Source organism: Peromyscus leucopus, chromosome 23, assembly GCF_004664715.2.
Source record: "Peromyscus leucopus breed LL Stock chromosome 23, UCI_PerLeu_2.1, whole genome shotgun sequence".
Lineage (NCBI taxonomy): Eukaryota > Metazoa > Chordata > Mammalia > Rodentia > Cricetidae > Peromyscus > Peromyscus leucopus.
In genome coordinates, this window is record NC_051082.1 from 11847722 (window position 1) to 11866757 (window position 19036).

Here is a 19036-nt window from a genome sequence, read left to right on the forward strand (position 1 = left end):
GCCACCGCCGCCTCACCGCTGCCACAGCGGCAGCTGCGCCAGCCCTTGCATCCGCCGACTCCGGTCACTCAGCCCCGCAAGCCCCGCCCCACGACCCCAAGCCACGGCCCATTGGCCAGCAGAGAGGCCGCAATGAAATTTGACAGGGTAATCCGCACGTCACTCGCCGTTCTCACGTCCCTCCTCCCGAGGCGGGGGCGGGGCGAGGAAGGCCCACTCCTTTCCCCGCCTTACTCGCTCAACCAACGAGAATCCCGGGTCTTTCCATTGGAGAAACGTCAGAGGTACGATGGTTTTGATTGGTCATCGCTCAGAAGGCGGAGCCAAGGCCGCCCGAGTAGGAGTTGAATGGTGAAAAAGGAGGTCCGTCAAACACAGAGCCCCGCCTTCTAAGATTGGCGCGTAACCTAGCAACACAGGAGCCGCGGAGATGGTGAACCGTGGGCAGAGGAACTTGCTTGCAGTTTGAGGTGCCGGTGAGTGGCAGCGGGGGAAGCCCCGGGGCTGCGTGCCGTGTGCGCCACGTCCAGTGACCCCCTGGAGGGGTCCGTGTCCTACTGCCAGCCCGTTTAGCTCCAGGGCCTCACTCCCCTGCCCTGCCTCGGTCCAGGCCTCTTCTAGGCCTCCAGCAAGGACCACCGAGCATCCTCTTTTGATAGTCCAGTCTCCTGTTCCATCACCTGTCATTTCATGGCTCCGCCCCTTATCCCTCAGTGGTACCATTTATGTAGACATCCGGGTGAACTTAGTTCGAGTAAGAAAGTGGGTTGGTTTCTTAAGCACCCACTGTCCCCACTAAGGACCCTATGTTCTGAGGCGAGCTTGCCCTGTGCAGGATCCCCCCCCTCAGTGTATGCTTAAATTAGGGGTTTGTTGTTTTGTTTTTGAGACCAGGTCTCGTTATGTAGCTCTGGTTGGCCTGGAACTCGCTCTGTAGCCCAGGCTGGCCTCGAACTCACAGAGATCCACCTTCCTCTGCCTCCCGAGTGCTGGGATTAAGGCGTGTGCCACTGCGCCTGACCTAGTTAGGTTTTTGTTGTTGTTGTTTTATTTCTTTATTGTTACTTGTTTGTTGAAGATTTGTTTTTACTATTTTGACCACTCTCTGTGTGTTGGTGGTTTACGCGCTTGTGAGTCCAGGAAGGGGTTTTGGATCCCTTCTATCCTGGAGCTGAAGTTACTGGCAGGCAGGCAGTTGTGAGCTGCCAAACATAAGTGCTGGGAACAAAACTCGGGTCCTCTGAAAGAGCTGTACACACTCTTGAAGAAAAAAAAAAAAACAACTTAAAGATTTGTTTATTCTTATTTTATGTGTATCTGTGAGGCCTGCGTGTATGTATGTGTATAATGTGTGCACTGTGACTAAGGAGGCCAGAAGTGGGCATGGGATCCCCTGGAGCTGGAGTTACAGGTGGTTGTGAGCCACTGTGTATATGCTAGGAACCAAGCCTGGCTCCTGTGCAAGAGCAGACAGGGCTATTAAGACACACACACACACACACACACACACACACACACACACACACCCCACAAGCCATCTCTCTACCCTAGTTATTTTGATTGTACACAGAATTTTGTCTTGGTACTAACTTTAAAAATTAGCTCATATATTTAAAATGTGGTTTCCTGGTGCACTCTGAAGAGGAGGAAGAGTTTCTTGGGAAGGTTGAATGAGAGGCGAGGCAGTGAAGAGTTCACTGGCACAGGTTCAGCCACAGGGTGACTGCTCGGCTAACTGCGGTGATTCCCCGACATGACTCACTCTGCCTTAACTCTTCCTGTCACAATGTTTCCAGGGACATTTTCTTGGCCCATACAGAAAACATTCACATATTTAACCTGGGTTTATTGAGTGCTTATTGGGGATAGTGGAGGCGGCCTGAGCTGCATGAAATGCTGTCTCTTAAAGAGGGGGGCTGGAGAGATGGCTTGCTCGTTAAGAGCACACACAGCTTTTGCAGAGGATCCCCAGTTCCCAACACCCACATCAAGTGGTTCACAACTGTCTGTAATTCCACCTCCAGGTGATCCAGCGCCCTCTTCTGGCCCCATAAACACCTGCAACTCACATGCACATACCCCACCCCACCCCACTCAACACATACACACAGTTTTCCTTTGAGGTCCTAGTGAGTGTTCTTGGAATTAAAAGTGATTAAAAATCGAGAACATTTGAAACAGAGCATCAGGGGAAAGTATCTTTCAACCTCAGCTTTTGTTATAGCAACGATAGCAACAGGTTAGATCCTGTAGCCAATGAAAATATTTTAAACCTAATGCTTTCAAATGCAGGTGACTTTTTTCTTTTAATTGACAAAGAAATGCATTTTCCCTCTAAAATTTCTCAGAACAAGTTTAATTATAAAAGAATAATGTGGGCTGGACAGATGGCTCAGAGGTTAAGAGCACTGGCTGCTCTTCCAAAGGTCCTGAGTTCAATTCCCAGCAACCACATGGTGGCTCACAACCATCTGCAATGAGATCTGGTGCCCTCGTCTGGCCTGCAGGCAGAACACTGTATACATAAATAAATAAATAAATAAATCTTTTAAAAATTAAAAAAAAAAAAGAATAATGCAGGCTCAGGCTGAAGAAATGGCTCAGTGGTTAAGAGCACTGACTGCTCTTTCAGAGGACCCCAGTTCAATTCCCAGCAACCATATGGCAGCTCGTAACTGTCTGTAACTTCTGTTCCAGGGGATCCAACACCCTCATACAGACATATGTGCAGGCAAAACAACAATAAACATAAAATAAAAATAAATAAATTATTTAAAAATGCAGTTGGGTGGCACTGGGTGTGCTGAACATGTGTGGCCTTAAGTTTTTTCCTTATTTGTTTTGTTCTGAGTTTTTTTTTTTTAACCTTAAATTTAAAATTAAACAGCCAAGCGGTGGTGGCGCACACCTTTAGCTCCAGCACTCACGAGGCAGAACCAGGCGATCTCTGTGATTTCGAGGTCAGCCTGGTCTACAGAGCGAGATCCAGGACAGGCAGCAAAACTACACAGAGAAACCCTGTCTAAAAAAAACAAAAACAAAAAACAAAACAAACAAACAAAAAAAAAAGACCTAGTCTCCAGCGCCAAAACTCCAGGCAAACACAAAATCTGTGCTTCCTACATTTGTTTATAATATTGATAGTCTACACTCCGGTAATTGATATTTTTTAAAGATGAAGAAGGTTTTGTTCTGTTTTGTTATTTTGTTTTCCTGAGACAGGGTTTCTCTAGTAACAGTCCGGAGGCTGTCCTGGAACTCACTCTGTAGACCTGGCTGTCCTGGAACTCAACAGAGATCTGCCTGCCTCTGCCTCCGGAGTGCTGGGATTAAAGGTGTGCGCCACCACATCCTACTCTGCCCCAGCTTCTGGCCTGTATTTTAAATTCTGTTTCATTTACTTAGTGTGTGTATATGTGTGTACACGTGTGTGTGTGTGTGTGTGTGTGTGTGTGTGTGTGTGTGTGTGTATTAGTGCTGTGATAGAACCCAGAACCTCACACATGCTAAACAGACACACCACCCCTAGCCCTTCATTCTTTTTGAAAGACCAAAATCATCCATCGTACAGTCATGTGTGACCAGAAATGCACATTTCTAAAGCATACCGTGACTAAGACAGGAACTCAAACCATCCGATGTGGAACCCAGAAGAGGATTCAGTGTCCTCTGGAACTCTCTGATTGTTCCTAGGAGGCAGGGGGTTTTCTCTGAACCTGGGACTTAACACCCCCAGCATCTCCTGCCTCTGTTCAGTCTGCAGAATGATGTGCCATAGTCATACTTTAGGGTTCCTTCCTTTCTTTTAGATTTTTTAAAAAAGATTTATTTATTTAATGTCTGTCTGTATGAGGGTATCATCAGATCTTCTGGAACTGGAATTACAGACAGTTGTGAGCTGCCATGTGGGTGCTGGGAATTAACCCAGGTCCTCTGGAAGGGCAGTCAGTGCTCTTAACCTCTGTGCCATCTCTCCAGCCCCCTCTTTTAGATTTTTTTTTTAAATTTCATGTATATGAATGTTTTGCCTGGGTGTACGGATGTGTGTATGTATGTGCATAATGTGTGCAGTACTATTGGAGGCCGGAAGAGGGCACTGGATCCTTTGGAATGAGAACTCCAAAGAGTGGCTATGAGCCTTCATGTGGGTGCTGAGAACCAACCCTGGTCCCCTGCAAGAGTAACAGGCGCTCTTAACCACTGAGCCATCTCTACAGCTCTCGCCTGTCATTTTAGTGTTAGTAATAAAAGTCATAAAAGCTGGACATGTTTGGCGGTATTATGTTCACACAAGAGTTCTGTAAAGTCCCCTCTCTGTCCCCATTTTACGATGGGGCAGCCAAAGCTTAGAGAGGGTGGTCATCCAAACCCATATGACTGGTTGGGAGCCACAGGGACTGGGCTCCAAGTGAACTCAGTTACCACACAGTGAGCCCCTGGCTTCCCTATTCACTTTGGAACCTGTAGAAGGTCAGGTGACCATGCCAAGGTCTGTCCCAAGCTGCAGAAGGTTGGCCACTGCAAACAGCAATGTGAACATCTATCCCCAGTTGTGACGGGCCACTGCCCTGTCTCTGAAGCACCGGAGCCTCTGGCCACAGCCAAGATCCTGTCTATTGGCGGGTCTACCTCCAGCTCCATTGCCACAGCCCATCCCAGGGGTCTTCAGAACCAGATAAAATCGACAAGATGCAGTTTCCAGCTACTTGGGAGGCTGAGGCAGGGCATCACTTGGTCAAGGCCAGACTGGGCAACATAGTGAGATCCTGTCTAGCAAACAAGAAACAAGCCCAGATGACATTGTTGTCTGTCTCTAAGTGAGGACATGATCTGGCTTGTGAACTCAGTACTGCATCTGCATCATCCTGCAGGAAATGATGGGAAGGCAGGGCCACCGTCTCCTCATTTACCAACACCCATGTGTTCACTGGGCATCTACTATGTGATAGCTGCTTAGGATAAAAGTTTCCTTCTTCTACTGCTACTACTTATTATTGTTGTTGTTATTATTATTATTTTGTGCATGATGCATCTGTGTGAGTGCTGTCATACCACTGCACATGTGTGGAGATCAAGGACAGCTCTCGAGAGTTGGTTTTCTCCTTACAGCATAGGTTCTGGGGATCAAACTCAGGTTCTCAGTTTTGGTAGCAAGCAAGCATCTTTATCCACTGACCTAACACACCAACCATAAGTGGAAGATTTCCTCATGACTGACTGGGCTCCTGTACTGCTCTTCTCATGACTGACTGGACTCCTTTACTGCTCTTCTCATGACTGACTGGACTCCCGTACCGCTCTTCTCATGACTGACTGGGCTCCTGTACTGCTCTTCTCATGACTGACTGGACTCCTTTACTGCTCTTCTCATGACTGACTGGGCTCCTGTACTGCTCTTCTCATGACTGACTGGACTCCTTTACTGCTCTTCTCATGACTGACTGGACTCCTGTACTGCTCTTCTCATGACTGACTGGGCTCCTGTACTGCTCTCAGCTCCCTTTTCTTGTCTGTGAAATGGAGGGAAAAAGATGACCTTGCAGGGCTATAAGGACCAAAGGAACTCATCAAGAGAAAGTACTTCTTGTTTTGTTTTGTTGTTTTGTAATTTTGCTTGAGACAGAGTCTCCCTATGTAGCCCAGGATAGCCTTCAACTCACTGTGTAGCCAAGGATGGTCGTGAACTTGTGATTCTCCTGCCCCCACCTCCAGAGTGCTGAGGTCACGGGTGCATTTAGGACAGTTGGGCACAGAGGTAACTTCTAACACTGGCCAGTATTACAAAAAAGGTCCTTAAGCCAAGACACTCTTCTCCCTACCCCGACCTCCCACAGCCAGTATTGGAAATAGTGTGAAATAGTCACAGGTTTCTTTCGTCTTCTTTCCAAGTGTGTGTGTGTGTGTGGGGGGGGGGGGTCCTTTAGCTTAAAACATTTTCTTTTTCAAGACAGGAACGCAGTAACAAATATCCAACAGGCCTATTTGCATGATAAAGATAAATCAATAGAATATCATGGCAATTAAAACCTGGTGTATCTGCAGCCCTGTTTGACTCTCAGGGCGGGAAGCTTTAAAAGGGGACGCTGGGTTGACAACAATTTCAATATGAAGGTTGGTGGCATCAGAAAGGACATGGAGCACTCATTAGAATTCAAGGGAAAAGATTTTCGGGGAGTTTTCGCTGGCGTCATCATTCACCCCTCTCCCCACACCTTCCCCTTCCCCTGTTCACCTAAATGAGCTGTCAAGAGCTGAAGGGCGTCCTGGTAATCAAAGAAAACAAGCTTGCCCTTTAAAGCAAAAGAGGCAATTTGGCTGAAAGCAAATTGGAAACATTCCCCATGGCTCTGAGTTTCCAGCCTTCGTCCCCCAAGAATCCTGGGAGTCTTGATTGATGCCTGGAAAACTCTGAGGACGATGTGGAAACGTGTGTCCATCCAGCACTTCCTTCCTTCATCCTGTGGCCTCGGGGCAGGGACCCTTCATCCTCAGAGGGGCCGGGGAGAGGCTCCATAGTTGCCCAGAACACTCTAGAGTCAGGAAAAGGCCCCTGGGGAACTCACTCTGTGGATGAGAGAGCAGGAAGTGGGAATGAGTCCCAGGGAAGCAAGATGGTGCCGCCTTGGGTCTTCAGCCTTTAAGAAGGTCCTGACTCTGGACATGTTTTGTCTAGCCAAGCAAGGGGCCTCCTATCCTTCACAACAGATCTGGCGCCTCTCTCCTCTGTCCTTAGACATATTAGAGACTTACTCAATCGCCTCGCTGTCTGCGGTCTGTTGAACTAAAGATAGTCTTCCGTGGCTTTGCATAGCTCTCCCCCCCCCCCCCGTCTTTATCTGGGTCCCTGTGACCGTCATCATCAGCTCCCATGCTGTTCGATCACCTAAGAGGCTCTCTGATTGAATATTTGATCAGCTGAGCCTTTCCCGATCACAAACAACAGAAACATGTAGAGGCTGAGCGTAGCAATGAAAGCCAATGCTGACCGACCAGGCTTCAGAACTCAGACAGAAGCCAAGAAGGTCGTGTCCGTCCACCCAAACCACACACACACACTTCAGGGTCTGGATTCGTAGGGTCTTCAGGAAGGAGCCGGGAGCTTGGCGATTCCCACCCCCGTGGTTTCCCCTCAGGCAGAGTCCCGGCTCCACTGAAACAGTGGACAGGAATACTTGATGGACAGTCCCACCAAGACTACTGTATTAGTCAGCTGTCTTAGCATGACAAAGTCCCTGAGGTGAATGACTTATGAGACTCGTCTGGTCTGTGGCTGGTGGCTCCTCCGTTTTGGACGCTGTGGCTGGACAGTGCATCATCACATCATGGCAGAACAAGCCAGTGAGAGAGAAGCTTGCTCGCTTCCAATTGGAGAGGTGGGGCGGGGGAGAGACAGAGAGAAAGAGACAGAGAGACAGCGTGAGTGTCCCCTTCAAGGGCACAGCCCCAGCCACCTAAGAACCTTGTGCCAGCCAGGTTAATCCCAACACTCAGGGGCCAGAGGCAGAAGCAGGAGGATCTCTGCGAGTTCAGGGCCAGCCTGGTTTACATAGTGACTTTCAGGTCAGCCAAGGCTACACAGTAAGACTCTGTCTCAACACTCACCCCCCCAAAAGGAAAACCCCAACAACCTCCCCTCCAGGCCCCACCTCTTAAAGAAAGGTCCCATCACCTCTGCATGGCCATGGCGCCGTGGGATGGGGACCAACGCTTTAACACATGAACTTGTGGGTTCCGTGCAAACCAGAGCAACTGCTTAGGATGGGGGGGGGGACACTGCTTCTTGAGGGAAACCCCTCCAGTGCTGGCACCTAGGAACTCAAGGAGTGAGTCCTCTGTCCTCTCCCCGACAGACAGACAGACAGACACACACACACACACATTCCTTCCGGGCCTCCCTAGCCACCGTGTGTAACAAACCCGACAAGCCCCTGCTCTGTTGGCGGGCACTTCTTCCGAGAAGGGAAAGATGATGGCCAATTAAGCAGGTCAGTGTGGGGACCTCGGAGCCTGTCGGCAGGCTGAACGTGAAGATGGCATTCATACATGACACCATGGTGTTCCAGACTCACACTTCAGTCTCCCTGGGCCTATAATGTAATATTAGCTGTTTGTTGAGGGCTCACCATGTCCGAGCCTGGTGCTCCAAGCTTCCTGTTGAACCCAAGGATTCCTACCTTACAGCAAAGGGAACCAGGCCCCGCCCCCAGGAGTAACCATACCCAGCCCCGCAGCAATGACTGGGATTCAAGTGGGGCCGCTGCAAGGTCCTGCCACACAGCCACTGTGCTACCAAAGTCACAGGAATTTTTTGTTTTTCTTTTTTTTTTTTGAGACAGGGTCTCACTATGTAGCTCTGGCTGTCCTGGAACTCACTTTAGACCAGGCTATCCTGAAACTCAGAGATCCGCCTGCCTCTGCCTCCCGAGTGCTGGGATTCAAGGTGTGCACCACCACCGATTCACTTTTGGAGTTTTGAGACTGTCCTCAGGCAGGCTTTGAACTCTCAGCCATCACCCAGCCTGAGCCTCCTGGGTGCTGGGCTTATAAGCTACCACACACCCTAAACCTTCTGTAAACTGTATTTTGAAGCTATTGTTCCCCCTCCCCCCCAGTTTTCAAGTCAGTACTCACAAATCCCCCGGCCGGCCGGGCCAGGGGAGGTGAATGGCTGCATTGGGAAGGTGCTTGCCACACAAGCGTGATGAGCTAATTCAACCCCCAGCACTCCCATAAAAAGACAAGGGCCTCGGCAACAGTGTGTGGTCCTAGTATCGGGGAGGTGGATGGAAGAGGAGTCCTGGGGTTTGCTAGCCAGCCAGCCTACCTGAGTTGATGAGGTCCAGGTTCAGTGAGAGACCCTGTCTCAAAAACCAAGGAAGGGATGGATAAATGAAGACACCCAGTGGTTACCTCTGGTCTGCACATGGACATGTAATATGTGCGCACACATACACACAGATGCACACACTACACACGCACACATCCACACACACATGCTCACTCCCACACACATGCACTCTAAGCATACATGCACACACTATACAGACATGCACACCTACATGTATGCACACACGACACACATCTAAACACACACACTCCTGACGTGTGCTGGTACACTGTCACCCTCCCAGCCTGCTTTGGCCCCATTGTTGCCTGGGACCCGTTCAGCTCTGTCTGTGGCCTGTCCTATCCATGTCTTCCTCTGGGACCTGTTCTACCGTGTCCATGTCCTCTCCTGCTCTGTGACCCATCCTGCTCCGTCCACGTCCTGTCCTACTCTGTGACCTGTGGCTCCTTGTCCCAGCCGCCTCTGTGTCCTGGGCCACTGGCCCAGCACACTCTGACCCAGGCTCTTCAGTTGGTTTCCCGCTGGCGTGGGGTCAACGTGGAGGAAATGCAGGTGGGGGCAGAGCACATTTTCCACGCTCTGCTTAGCTTGGACCGCGCTTCAGCCACAGCTTCAACTCCTCTGGGGTCTGCCGCTGCCCCTGAGCCCTCCACTCCCATCTTCTTCCTGTGTGGCTCCCTGCTGTGGACACTGCTAGGTGACCTCAGCTGCCTAAAGCTGGCCTCTCTACGTTTCCGCCGCTTGGGTAACCCCCATATGAGGGTCCTCAGAACAGTGACTGCTTCCTGCCTGGTGTGTGTCTGGGACTCACCTCCACCCTCAGCCGTCTCACTCCAGTGGCTCAGTCAAGCACCAAGCATCCTCACAATGCTAAAAGATAAGCCTGACAGGGTGGTACACACCTGTAATCCCAGCACTTGGATCCGGGGTAAGGACGGACGAGGCTATAAGAGACCCTACCTCAAAAAATAAAATTAAAAAAAAAACACACACACACACCCACCCAAAACCAAAGAGCTAAAAGTAGCTTCCAGGTTCTGTACAGTGGTCATCATGGCCCTCAGTGACATACCTAACAGCTACCCCTTCTTTGCAGGGTTGCTGGAGATTGTGAGAGCCAGGAGAGCCTTGAGTCGGCCGACGTCTCGGTGCCAGGGTATAGCCAGAGGCGAAGCCAGCTGCTCCAGAGATGACGTTAGAGGTCTTCAGTATAGCCCCTTCCTACCACGGGCTGGCCATCCAAAGAATCCCACTGAAGACGGACCTAATCCCGGCTGTGCCGATGAAGACCTTGGCCCCATCCAAATCCAAGCTCAGCACCATCGAGGCCAAGAGAATCATGTCAGTCCTGGATGAAGGCATCCAAAAGGTGGGCCTGGTGACCCTCATGTCCTACGTGGAGTCTCACCCAGAGGCTCTGGAGGGAATGTTCCCCGAAGACTTGGTGAGAGCCGTGAGAGAACACTTGGACCTTGGCCAGGCCCTGCTGGAGGGTGCCAGCATCCTGCAGGAGAAACAGAAACGTCTGGAAGAAGGAGTGGAGGAAGCCGAGGAAGGCTGGTACCGAGACCGCCTAATGTCCATAGACCTATGCAGGGCCAGCCTGTGGCCGCTGGCACACCAGTTCCGAGACTCCACCAAGTCTATCCTGAGGCTCCTGATCAGTGACTCCCAGATCGTCACCCTCGTGCAGATGCAGGCGCCAGGCAGAAGCCCAGGGGCCCAGCGCCTCCTCGACGGCCTGGTGGAGCTGCGGGGCTTCCTCTTTGAAAAGCTGATCACCAGCCCCATGGAAGTGAAGGAGAAGAACCAGTTCATTCAGGACATCAACCGGAGGAATGAAAGGAACCAAGAAGTCATCGATGGCCTCCAGGCTGAGCTGGCAGAGGTGCTGAAGAATAAGGAGGCAGAGGTATACTTCCCAGCACCCCTCAAGTGGCGGGAGGAACTGCGCCCGAGGGGCCAAACCCTTGGGGACTTGGGTTTTCTCTCATTGATTCAAATAGCTCTCTCTTCGTTTACTCCATAGAGATTGTTCTGAGCATCATCTCACTAGGAGGTATGCCTTTACATAAACCCAGCCTCAAGAGCTCACAGGACACAAGGAAGGCATTAAGGAATTAGTTGACTGCTATTTTGAAGTATGATGAAGGGTAAGGACAGGGCACTATGGAGGGATATACAAGAGAGCGGAACTCGGACCAGAAGGACCGAAGGGACATTGCCACTATGACAAGGAGGATAAAGAAAGGGGGACTGAGCTAGACAAGTGAGGAAGGCTTTCCCAGCCAGGGGTGACAAAGTGTCTGTGTCACCAGCTCAGTGAGTTCTTCCTCTTACGTAGAACAGACATCAGACAGATGGGGGAAGGGTTGGAGAGAGGGCTCAGGGGTTAAAAGTGCATCCTGCTCCTTTCTTCGTTTAAGACAGGTAGACAGCCTTTGTTTGTCTCAGTCTACAGCCTTGGCTGGCCTGGAATGCCACAGACCAGGCTGGCCTTGAACTCATAGAGATCTCCCTGCCTGTGCCTGCCTAGTGTTGGGATTAAAGGCCTGTGCCACCATCATGCGATACATACTGCTCTAGCAGAGCAGAAGAGCTCAGTGCCCAGCACCTATATCCAGCAACTCACAAACACCTTTAACTCCAGCTCCTAGGGATGTCGCCCTCTTCTGGACACCACAGGTACCTGCATCCATGTGCACATATTCACACACATATTCACACACACACACACACACACACACACACACACACACACACACACACAGAGCTTTCTGTACAAGTTGAGGGACCTGAGTTTGAGCCTTGGAGCCCAGTGGTTTTTGTTTGTTTGTTTTAAGCTGACATGGTAGCATACCTCTGTAATCTCAGCATTGGGGAGTCAGGGACAGGAGGACCCTTAAGACCAGTGGCCAGCCAGCCTAGCCTAGCCAACAGGCTCCAGGCTGGTGAGAGGTGGATGACACGCGAGAGTGCACACAGGTGCACACACATGCATACACACAGAGAGGTCCAGCAGGCTACTCTGCAGCTGTGAACACTGGGCTGTTTCATCTTATGGAAAGGTTTGAATATTTGAACATTCAGTGGTCCTGCAGGCAGCTTCAAGTGTACCTGTCTGTGCGTCCTGACCACCCCACCCCCGCCCAGATTTGACTATTGGTGTATTATAATGAGTCTCGGGGTCAGTTACAGCTCAGATCTGTCATATCTTGATGGCTGTGGGTCCCCTGTGGCTACTGTTTTCCTGCATACTTGTCACAGGTGAGCGGCAGCAGCCTGTTTTTTTTTTTTTTTTTTTTTTTTTTTTTTTTTTTTTTGCTCTATACCTCATCTCCAAAGGGTCACACAATCCACGTGCTGGGCTCAAGTGGGCCAGTGGTCTCAACATGACTCTGCTCTTAGTGTGGCAGCAGCCACGAACAGTATCGGACCAAAAGGGCTGTGCCCCAATAATACTTTATCGACAGACGTGGCTGTCTGGGTCTGGCTTATGAGTCTGTGTTTGCTGACCCCTTTCCTAGATGGAAGGGAGCATGTGGTCCCGGGCCCGAGATGAGCATAAGCCTGGCTGGTTCGGAACCCTAAGGGAGGGCCCAGCCAAAGGCCAGCTGCCCCGGTGATTGTGGGGGTGGGGGTAGGGGGCGCTGTGCGGATATCAATGGGCCCCGTCCTCCTTCGTCCCGGCATAGGTGGAGAAGGAGAACTTTGTGATCCAAGAACTGAAGAACCACCTGCACCAGGTGTTCAAGTTCTCGGAGAACAGCCTCCTCCGCACCAAGCAGGAGGCAGAGAAACAGCAGAAGATGGATTACCGGGCCTCGCAGGCCAGGCTGGCCAAGATACAGCAAGAGATCCTGGCGCTGCGCTCACAGTACCACAATCTGGTCATGGAGAATCGGGAGGTGGAGCAGGCTCTGAGGAAGGTGCCCTGAGGTCTTGGGGCGGGGGGGGGGGGGGGGGGGGGGGGGGGGGAGGGCAGAGAGGGCAGGACAGGGCTGGCCCGGGAGTGGGGAAGCCCAAGATGGGTGGTATCTCCTGGGGCGGGGGGAGGGGGAGGGGGAGGGATGCTCCTCCCTCACCACCATCTCAAAGTTCACCGTGGTGGAGACCTTGTCTTGCTTCATGCCTGTCTATGGCAGAATCTCATTCCACTTTATGTATGGGGAGGAATTTTTTCTTTTCTTTTTTTCTTTCTGAGACAGGGTTTCTTTATGTAGCCCTGGCTGTCCCGGAACTCACTCTGTAGACCAGGCTGGCCTTGAACTCAGAGATCTACCTGCCTTTGCCTCCCGAGTGCTGGGATCAAAGGTGTGTACTATCATGCCTGGCCCAAGTGTTCTCTTTTTCTTTGAGTTTTTATTTTATGTATATGGGTGTCTTGCCTACATGTGTGTCTGTTTGTATGTCTGTGGACCACATGTGTGCATTGTCCTCAGAGACCAGAGAGGATGTTGGATCCCCTAGAACTGGAGTTACAGAGGGTTGTGAGCCACCATGTGGGTGCTAGGAATTGAACCCGGGTCCTCTGGAAGAGAAACTGGTACTCTTAAGTGCTGAGCCATCTCTCCAGCCTCTTGTATATTTAGCTTTTTTTTGTTTGTTTGTTTGTTTTTTGAGACAGGGTTTCTCTGTGTAGCTTTGTGCCTTTCCTGAAACTCGCTTTGGAGACCAGGCTGGCTTCGAACTCACAGAGATCCGCCTGGCTCTGTCTCCCGAATGCTGGGATTAAAGGTGTGCGCCACCACTGCCCGGCGTATATTTAGCTTTTAAAATTAGGACCTCATTCATGCTAGGCAAAGGTTCTGAGCCACACCCCCAGCTGGGAGCTGACCCTTTAAAACAAACTGTTATTCTATTACTGTGTTTGTGTGTGTGTGTGTATGTATGTGTGTGTGCGCATGCATGCGCATGTCCATGTACCACAATGCCTACGTGGAGATCAGCCCTGTTATTAGTTCTCTCCTGCCACCTTGTGGGTTCAGGGGATTAAACTCAAGTCCTAAGTGCCTCGACCTACCCACTGAGCCACAAATTACTGACCCTGGAGTTTTTTTTTGTTGTTGTTGTTGTTTTTTTTTGTTTTGTTTTGTTTTGTTTTGTTTAAGAAAAAATACAAAGTGGAGACAGAAATTGAGAACTGGATCCAGAAATACGACATGGAGATGAGTGAGAAGCAGGTATGTGCTGGGGGTTCCGCCTGAGGGGTAGGGAGGGATGGGACTCGGGTCGGAGCTGCCCAGGATGGCCTGGGTATGAGTGCCCCCTGGAGACTCTTGGCTTCAAGGGGCATGTCCAGGTGTGGGTGGTGGGAGGTCTACAGGGGGTGGAGGGTCTAGGGTAGGAAGACCTGAAAAGTGGGAAACTGTGAAAACCAGACCCATCCAGAAGGATGTGGCTCCACCTAATATCTGCATCCTGGGGTCCCCTCCTCCAGCCTGGCTCAGCTCCTGCCTGCTCCCAGTTCAGAGGGGGGGTCCACCCCACTACCATCACTCAGCACTCGCTGGGCACCTAAAAGGTGCCAGGGCCCCACGATAAGACAGGGACGTAAGGACAGTCCTCACTGTCACCTGCAGGTTCCAAACTGACGTCACTCATCAGCTGTGTCACCCGACAGCAGCTGGCCTTTTTAAGTTTGTCTCTCACCATGAGGAACACAGGCTGTGGTGTCTGTCCTGGGACCCTGGTGGGAGGGCTCATGAGACACCATTACTGAATGCGTCTGAGCCCCGAATTAGGGCTAGATAGAGTCCCGACCTGCAGTGGGTGGGGCCTGTGTGGCCCCACCCACTTGCAGGTGACCTGGGTGGCACCTGGCCCTGACCTGGGTGGCCAGGCTGGAGAGCCGAGGGTTCACACCAGACAGTCTAAGGCCAAGCCTGGTCAGAGCCAGGCAAGCAGGGGCCCTCTTCAGCCTGACCCCGGGTCCCAGCGGAGGTTGGGTAGCTGGGGACAGGGCTGGGTGGTTCAGCACCAGGGTCCAGTACTACAACACAGATCCACCGAGAGCCACAGGATCCGTGCTGGCAGGGACTCTGTCAGCCCAGTCCTTGTCCTCCGAGTGCTCTGCCCATGATGGGTACCCAGTAGATGCTGGTGGGAAGAAGCGGTGGAGAGAGAGCAGAGCGGGGAAGTTGGTGTGAATTGTACAAGAGGGGCGAGAGACAGAGGGGCTCTTCGGGGTCCCCCGAGACGGATCTCTCTGTTCGGAGCCTCGGTGAAGCTGCCTCACTGGTGGCGGCTTTCCTTCCCCCTCCCCACGGCCTCACTGTGTCCATGGCACTGTGGGGTATCAGCTCCTCAGTAGCCAGCTTTCTGCCACTGTGATGAAACACCCGAGAAAGGGAAGAAAGGTTTGTCTGGGCTCAGAGCTTTGGAGAGTTCCGTCCGTGGTCACCTGACCCCACTGCCTTGAGCCTGAGGTGGGAATGTCACAGAGAGGGGAGCAGAAATGTTCATCTCAGCGTGGCTGGGAATGAAGGAGAGAGAGGAGGAAAGGGTGGAGGAGGAAGAGGAGGAGGGAGACACAGACTGAAAAGAAGATACCTTTCAAGGGTCCACTCCCCAGAGAACTACTTCCTCCTGTCCAGCGATGAATCCTTCCACTGGTTGGAGCTTTCATGATTCAGTCACCACTCACCAGCGCCACCTAGCTGGGGACCAGGCCTCCAACCCATGTGTCTGTGAGGGGCCTTTCAAACTGAAGCTGGAAGGTCACGTGATCCCAGAAACTGGCCCGGGTACTTGGAATTATCTGGAAAACCAGAAGCTTAAAAGGGGATCTCCTAAAGGCGCAGAGAAGCTAGATTTCAAGGCTGGGGCCAGGGCCTGGGGAGCTGGCTCAGTCAGTAGGCTGCTTGCCAGGCAAACACAGGACCCAGGTTCGCATCCCCAGCTCCCACGAGAAGCCGAACACTGAAGTGTGCAGTTGTAAGCACAGGGCTGGGAGGCAGAGCCAGGCAGACCCTGGGAATTTGCCAGCCCAGTGACACCAGCAAGCTCCAGGTTCAGTGAAAGAGCCTGCCTTAAAAAATAAGGTCGGCCGGGCGGTGGTGGCGCACGCCTTTAATCCCAGCACTCGGGAGGCAGAGTCAGGCGGATCTCTGTGAGTTCGAGGCCAGCCTGGGCTACCAAGTGAGTCCCAGGAAAGGCGCAAAGCTATACACAGAGAAACCCTGTCTCGAAAAACCAAAAAAAAAAAAAAAAAAAAAAAAATAAGGTCGACGCCGGGCAGTGGTGGCACATGCCTTTAATCCCAGCACTCGGGAGGCAGAGCCAGGCAGATATCTGTGAGTTCAAGGCCGGCCTGGTCTACAGAGTGAGTTCCAGGAAAGGCACAAAACTACACAGAGAAACCCTGTCTGGAAAAACCAAAATAAATAAATAAATAAATAAATAAATAAATAAATAAATAAATAAATAAAATTGAGGGATTGAGGATGCCAGATGTTGACCTTTAGCCTACAATACACACACACACACACACACACACACACACACACACGCACCACATGCATTCACATGTGCACTTACACCTAGGTTTGCACAACTCACAACCCTTGTTCCTCCCTCCATTCCAAGATCTGTTCAGTTGGGTCCTTCCTGGAGTGAGCCCAGGTACAGACAGGCTCTGCATCCTACTTGGCTGGGGCAGAAGCCGGGGAGCAGGGAGGCTGTGCCAGGTGCTGCGCCCCAAGTCCTGCCTCTCGCCTAGGACGAATACGAGGACCTGGAGAGCATCCACAAGGAGGAGAAGCTGCAGCTGGAGGAGCTGAAGGAGAGGCACGCGGTGCTGGTGGAGGAGTTCGCCCAGATCCGCGCCGAGAGTGAGATCAACTCCAAGAAACGCGTGGAGGCGGAGCGGGAGATGGTGCGCATGGTGAAGGCCGCCACGCTCATCCAGGCGGTGTGGAAGGGGTACCTGGTGCGCTCCATGCTCAGGTCCAAGAGGAAGAAGAAGGGCAAGGGCAAGGGCAAAGACAAGGGGAAGGGCAAGGACAAGGAGAAGGGCAAAGAGGAGAAGGGCAAAGAGAAGGCTGCCAAGGGCAAGGGCAAAGGCAAGAAGTGACCGCCGCCTGGCCCCGCCCACGCCCAGCCCCAACCACGCCCCTACCCTGCCCCAGCCCTTCCATCCCTAGCTTTAATGGGTTAAAATAAAAACAAAACAACCCCCCCCAAAAACAAACAGAACATTTAAACCATACTCAAGGGCTCACCCCTCAACAGACATGTCTCTCCCGGGATGAGACTGTTGCTCATGGGCACAGCATCCTGAGGGTGCAAGCTTTGGGCCCCCATCCTCCCACGTCTTCATTGAGAAATGAGGCCCTGGTCCAAGCCCAGGAGCGACTGTGGAGGCCACGGAGAGGTCATGAGCAGGTAGCCCTGGCTTGCCCTGGGACTGTCCACTCACCCACGGCTCCGCTATGAACTGTCAGGAAGGCAGCAGCCACGTTGGTTGGCATTTAGATTGTTTGCACGGATTTAAAAAGCATTAGTTGCTAAAATTTCAGAAATCGAGGTTTCTATCCCATAGAAACCTAACAGCCCTTTCCGTAAGCATCCCATCACCCTGATATCCCAGCATCCCAGCCTTGTACCTTCCATGGTACAGCAGCAGCAACTTTGAGACACAGTATTCCTATGTAGCCCAGGCTGGCCTTGAACTTACGGTGATCCTCCTGCCTCTGATTTCTAAATGCTGAAATTACAGGCATAGGCCATCTCTTCTGGCTGACTCCTTCTTTCGGTTTACAAAACAAAATGGCCAAGGGGGTGGGGGGTGCATGCCTTGCCTTTAATTCCACCACTCGGGAGGCTGAGATAGAAGGATCCCTGAGTTTGAGGCTAGCCTGGTCTACAAAGTGAGTTCTAAGATAGCCAGAGATACCTGGGGAAACCCTGTCTCACAAAAACCAGAACAACAACAAGAACAAAAGGGTTATTTATGTGGGTGTGCCCATGGAGTCCAGAGCTGGGTGCATAATTCATTGGAACTAGAGTTAACAGATGTGTGTGAGCCACTTGAAGAGGGTGCAGAGATCTGAACTCAGGGCCTCTGACAGAGCAGTTAAGTTCTCTTAACCCATGAGCCACCCTTCAGTCCCCATTTGTTTTTTCTTTTCTTTTTTCTTTTTCTTTCTTTCTTTCTTTTTCTTTTCTTTTCTTTTTTTTTTTTTTTGAGACAGGGTTTCTTTGTGTATTCCTGGCTGTCCTAGAACTAGCTCTGTAGACCAGGCTGGCCTCAAACTCACAGAGATCTGCCTCCCAAGTGCTGGGATTAAAGGCATGCATGACCACAACCTGGCCACTTTTTTCCTTAAAAGGTGTGTGTGTGTGTGTGTACGTCCATCACATGCATGCCTGATGCCAGCAGAGGTCAGAGAGTGTTGGATCCCTTGGAACTGGAATTGTTCGTGGTTATGAGACTTGATGTGGGTGCTGGGAACCAAACCCAGGTCCTCTGGAAGAGCAGTAAGCACTCTTAACTTCTGGATCATCTCTCCAGTGCCCCCTCCTCCACCCTTTGTGGTTCCCATAAGGCTGTTCCTGTTCCATCACCCCCAACTGCTTTGACACCACAGCCTGGTATTAGCCAGATTCCAGGCCTGGGATCAGCAACCTGGTGACATCGCCCTGGGCTCCAGGTGACCTTTAGTGCAGACGGGAGAAGAATGTGTGCTTCTACTTCTAGCCTGTGTCTATCAACACGAAGGGAAGGGGCATAAAAAACAGGAGGTAGACTAACCCATCCTTTGTGAAAGTTCTAGAAGCTTCCTACATGGCTAAAGTGCAGCGTGTCTGTGCCCAGACCCGGCTGTCTGACCTCTGCAGGTGATTACACACGTCCCTGGGTCTGGCTACACAGACAATGGTGAGATACCCACTGGGCTCCCCGAAATGCTCAGGGAGAGAGAGGGACAAGGAGAGGTTCAAGACCCTATTGCCATCATCCAGGGAAGGATGCAGGACCCGCAGCGAAGCTCTGAGGTCCAGGGCTCCACCCCACTGCAGCACAGGCGAGTGCAGCGTACCCAGCAGCCCAGGCCTCGGGACGCCTTCCCGCGCTGCCTTTTCCACCTGGGTCATCACCAAGTCCTCTTCTGTTTTGTTGAGGGCGGAGGTTGCTGGGATTGATCCCAGGGCCCCATTCATGTATGTTAGGCAAACACTCCACCACAA

At 51.6% G+C, this 19036-nt stretch overlaps 1 protein-coding gene across 1 annotated transcript; it reads left to right on the plus strand.

The window, feature by feature from the left end:
* Positions 1-299: 299 nt before the first annotated feature.
* On the plus strand, positions 300-17673 carry Iqcd (IQ motif containing D). The gene is made up of 5 exons (XM_028878778.2): positions 300-476; positions 9945-10760; positions 12544-12777; positions 13960-14031; positions 16569-17673. Exons 2-5 carry the CDS (start codon positions 10038-10040, stop codon positions 16920-16922), a joined length of 1383 nt encoding a protein of 460 aa, XP_028734611.1. The 5' UTR covers positions 300-476; positions 9945-10037; the 3' UTR covers positions 16923-17673.
* The last annotated feature ends 1363 nt before the right edge of the window (positions 17674-19036 follow it).

Bases quoted from the DNA above. Each gene is read 5' to 3' on its own strand.
- Iqcd (XM_028878778.2), top strand. From the start codon at position 10,038: ATGACGTTAGAGGTCTTCAGTATAGCCCCTTCCTACCACGGGCTGGCC. The intron at 12,778-13,959 runs GTGCCCTGAGGT...GTTTTGTTTAAG, and splicing joins TGGAGCAGGCTCTGAGGAAG to AAAAAATACAAAGTGGAGAC. The intron at 14,032-16,568 runs GTATGTGCTGGG...CCTCTCGCCTAG, and splicing joins TGGAGATGAGTGAGAAGCAG to GACGAATACGAGGACCTGGA.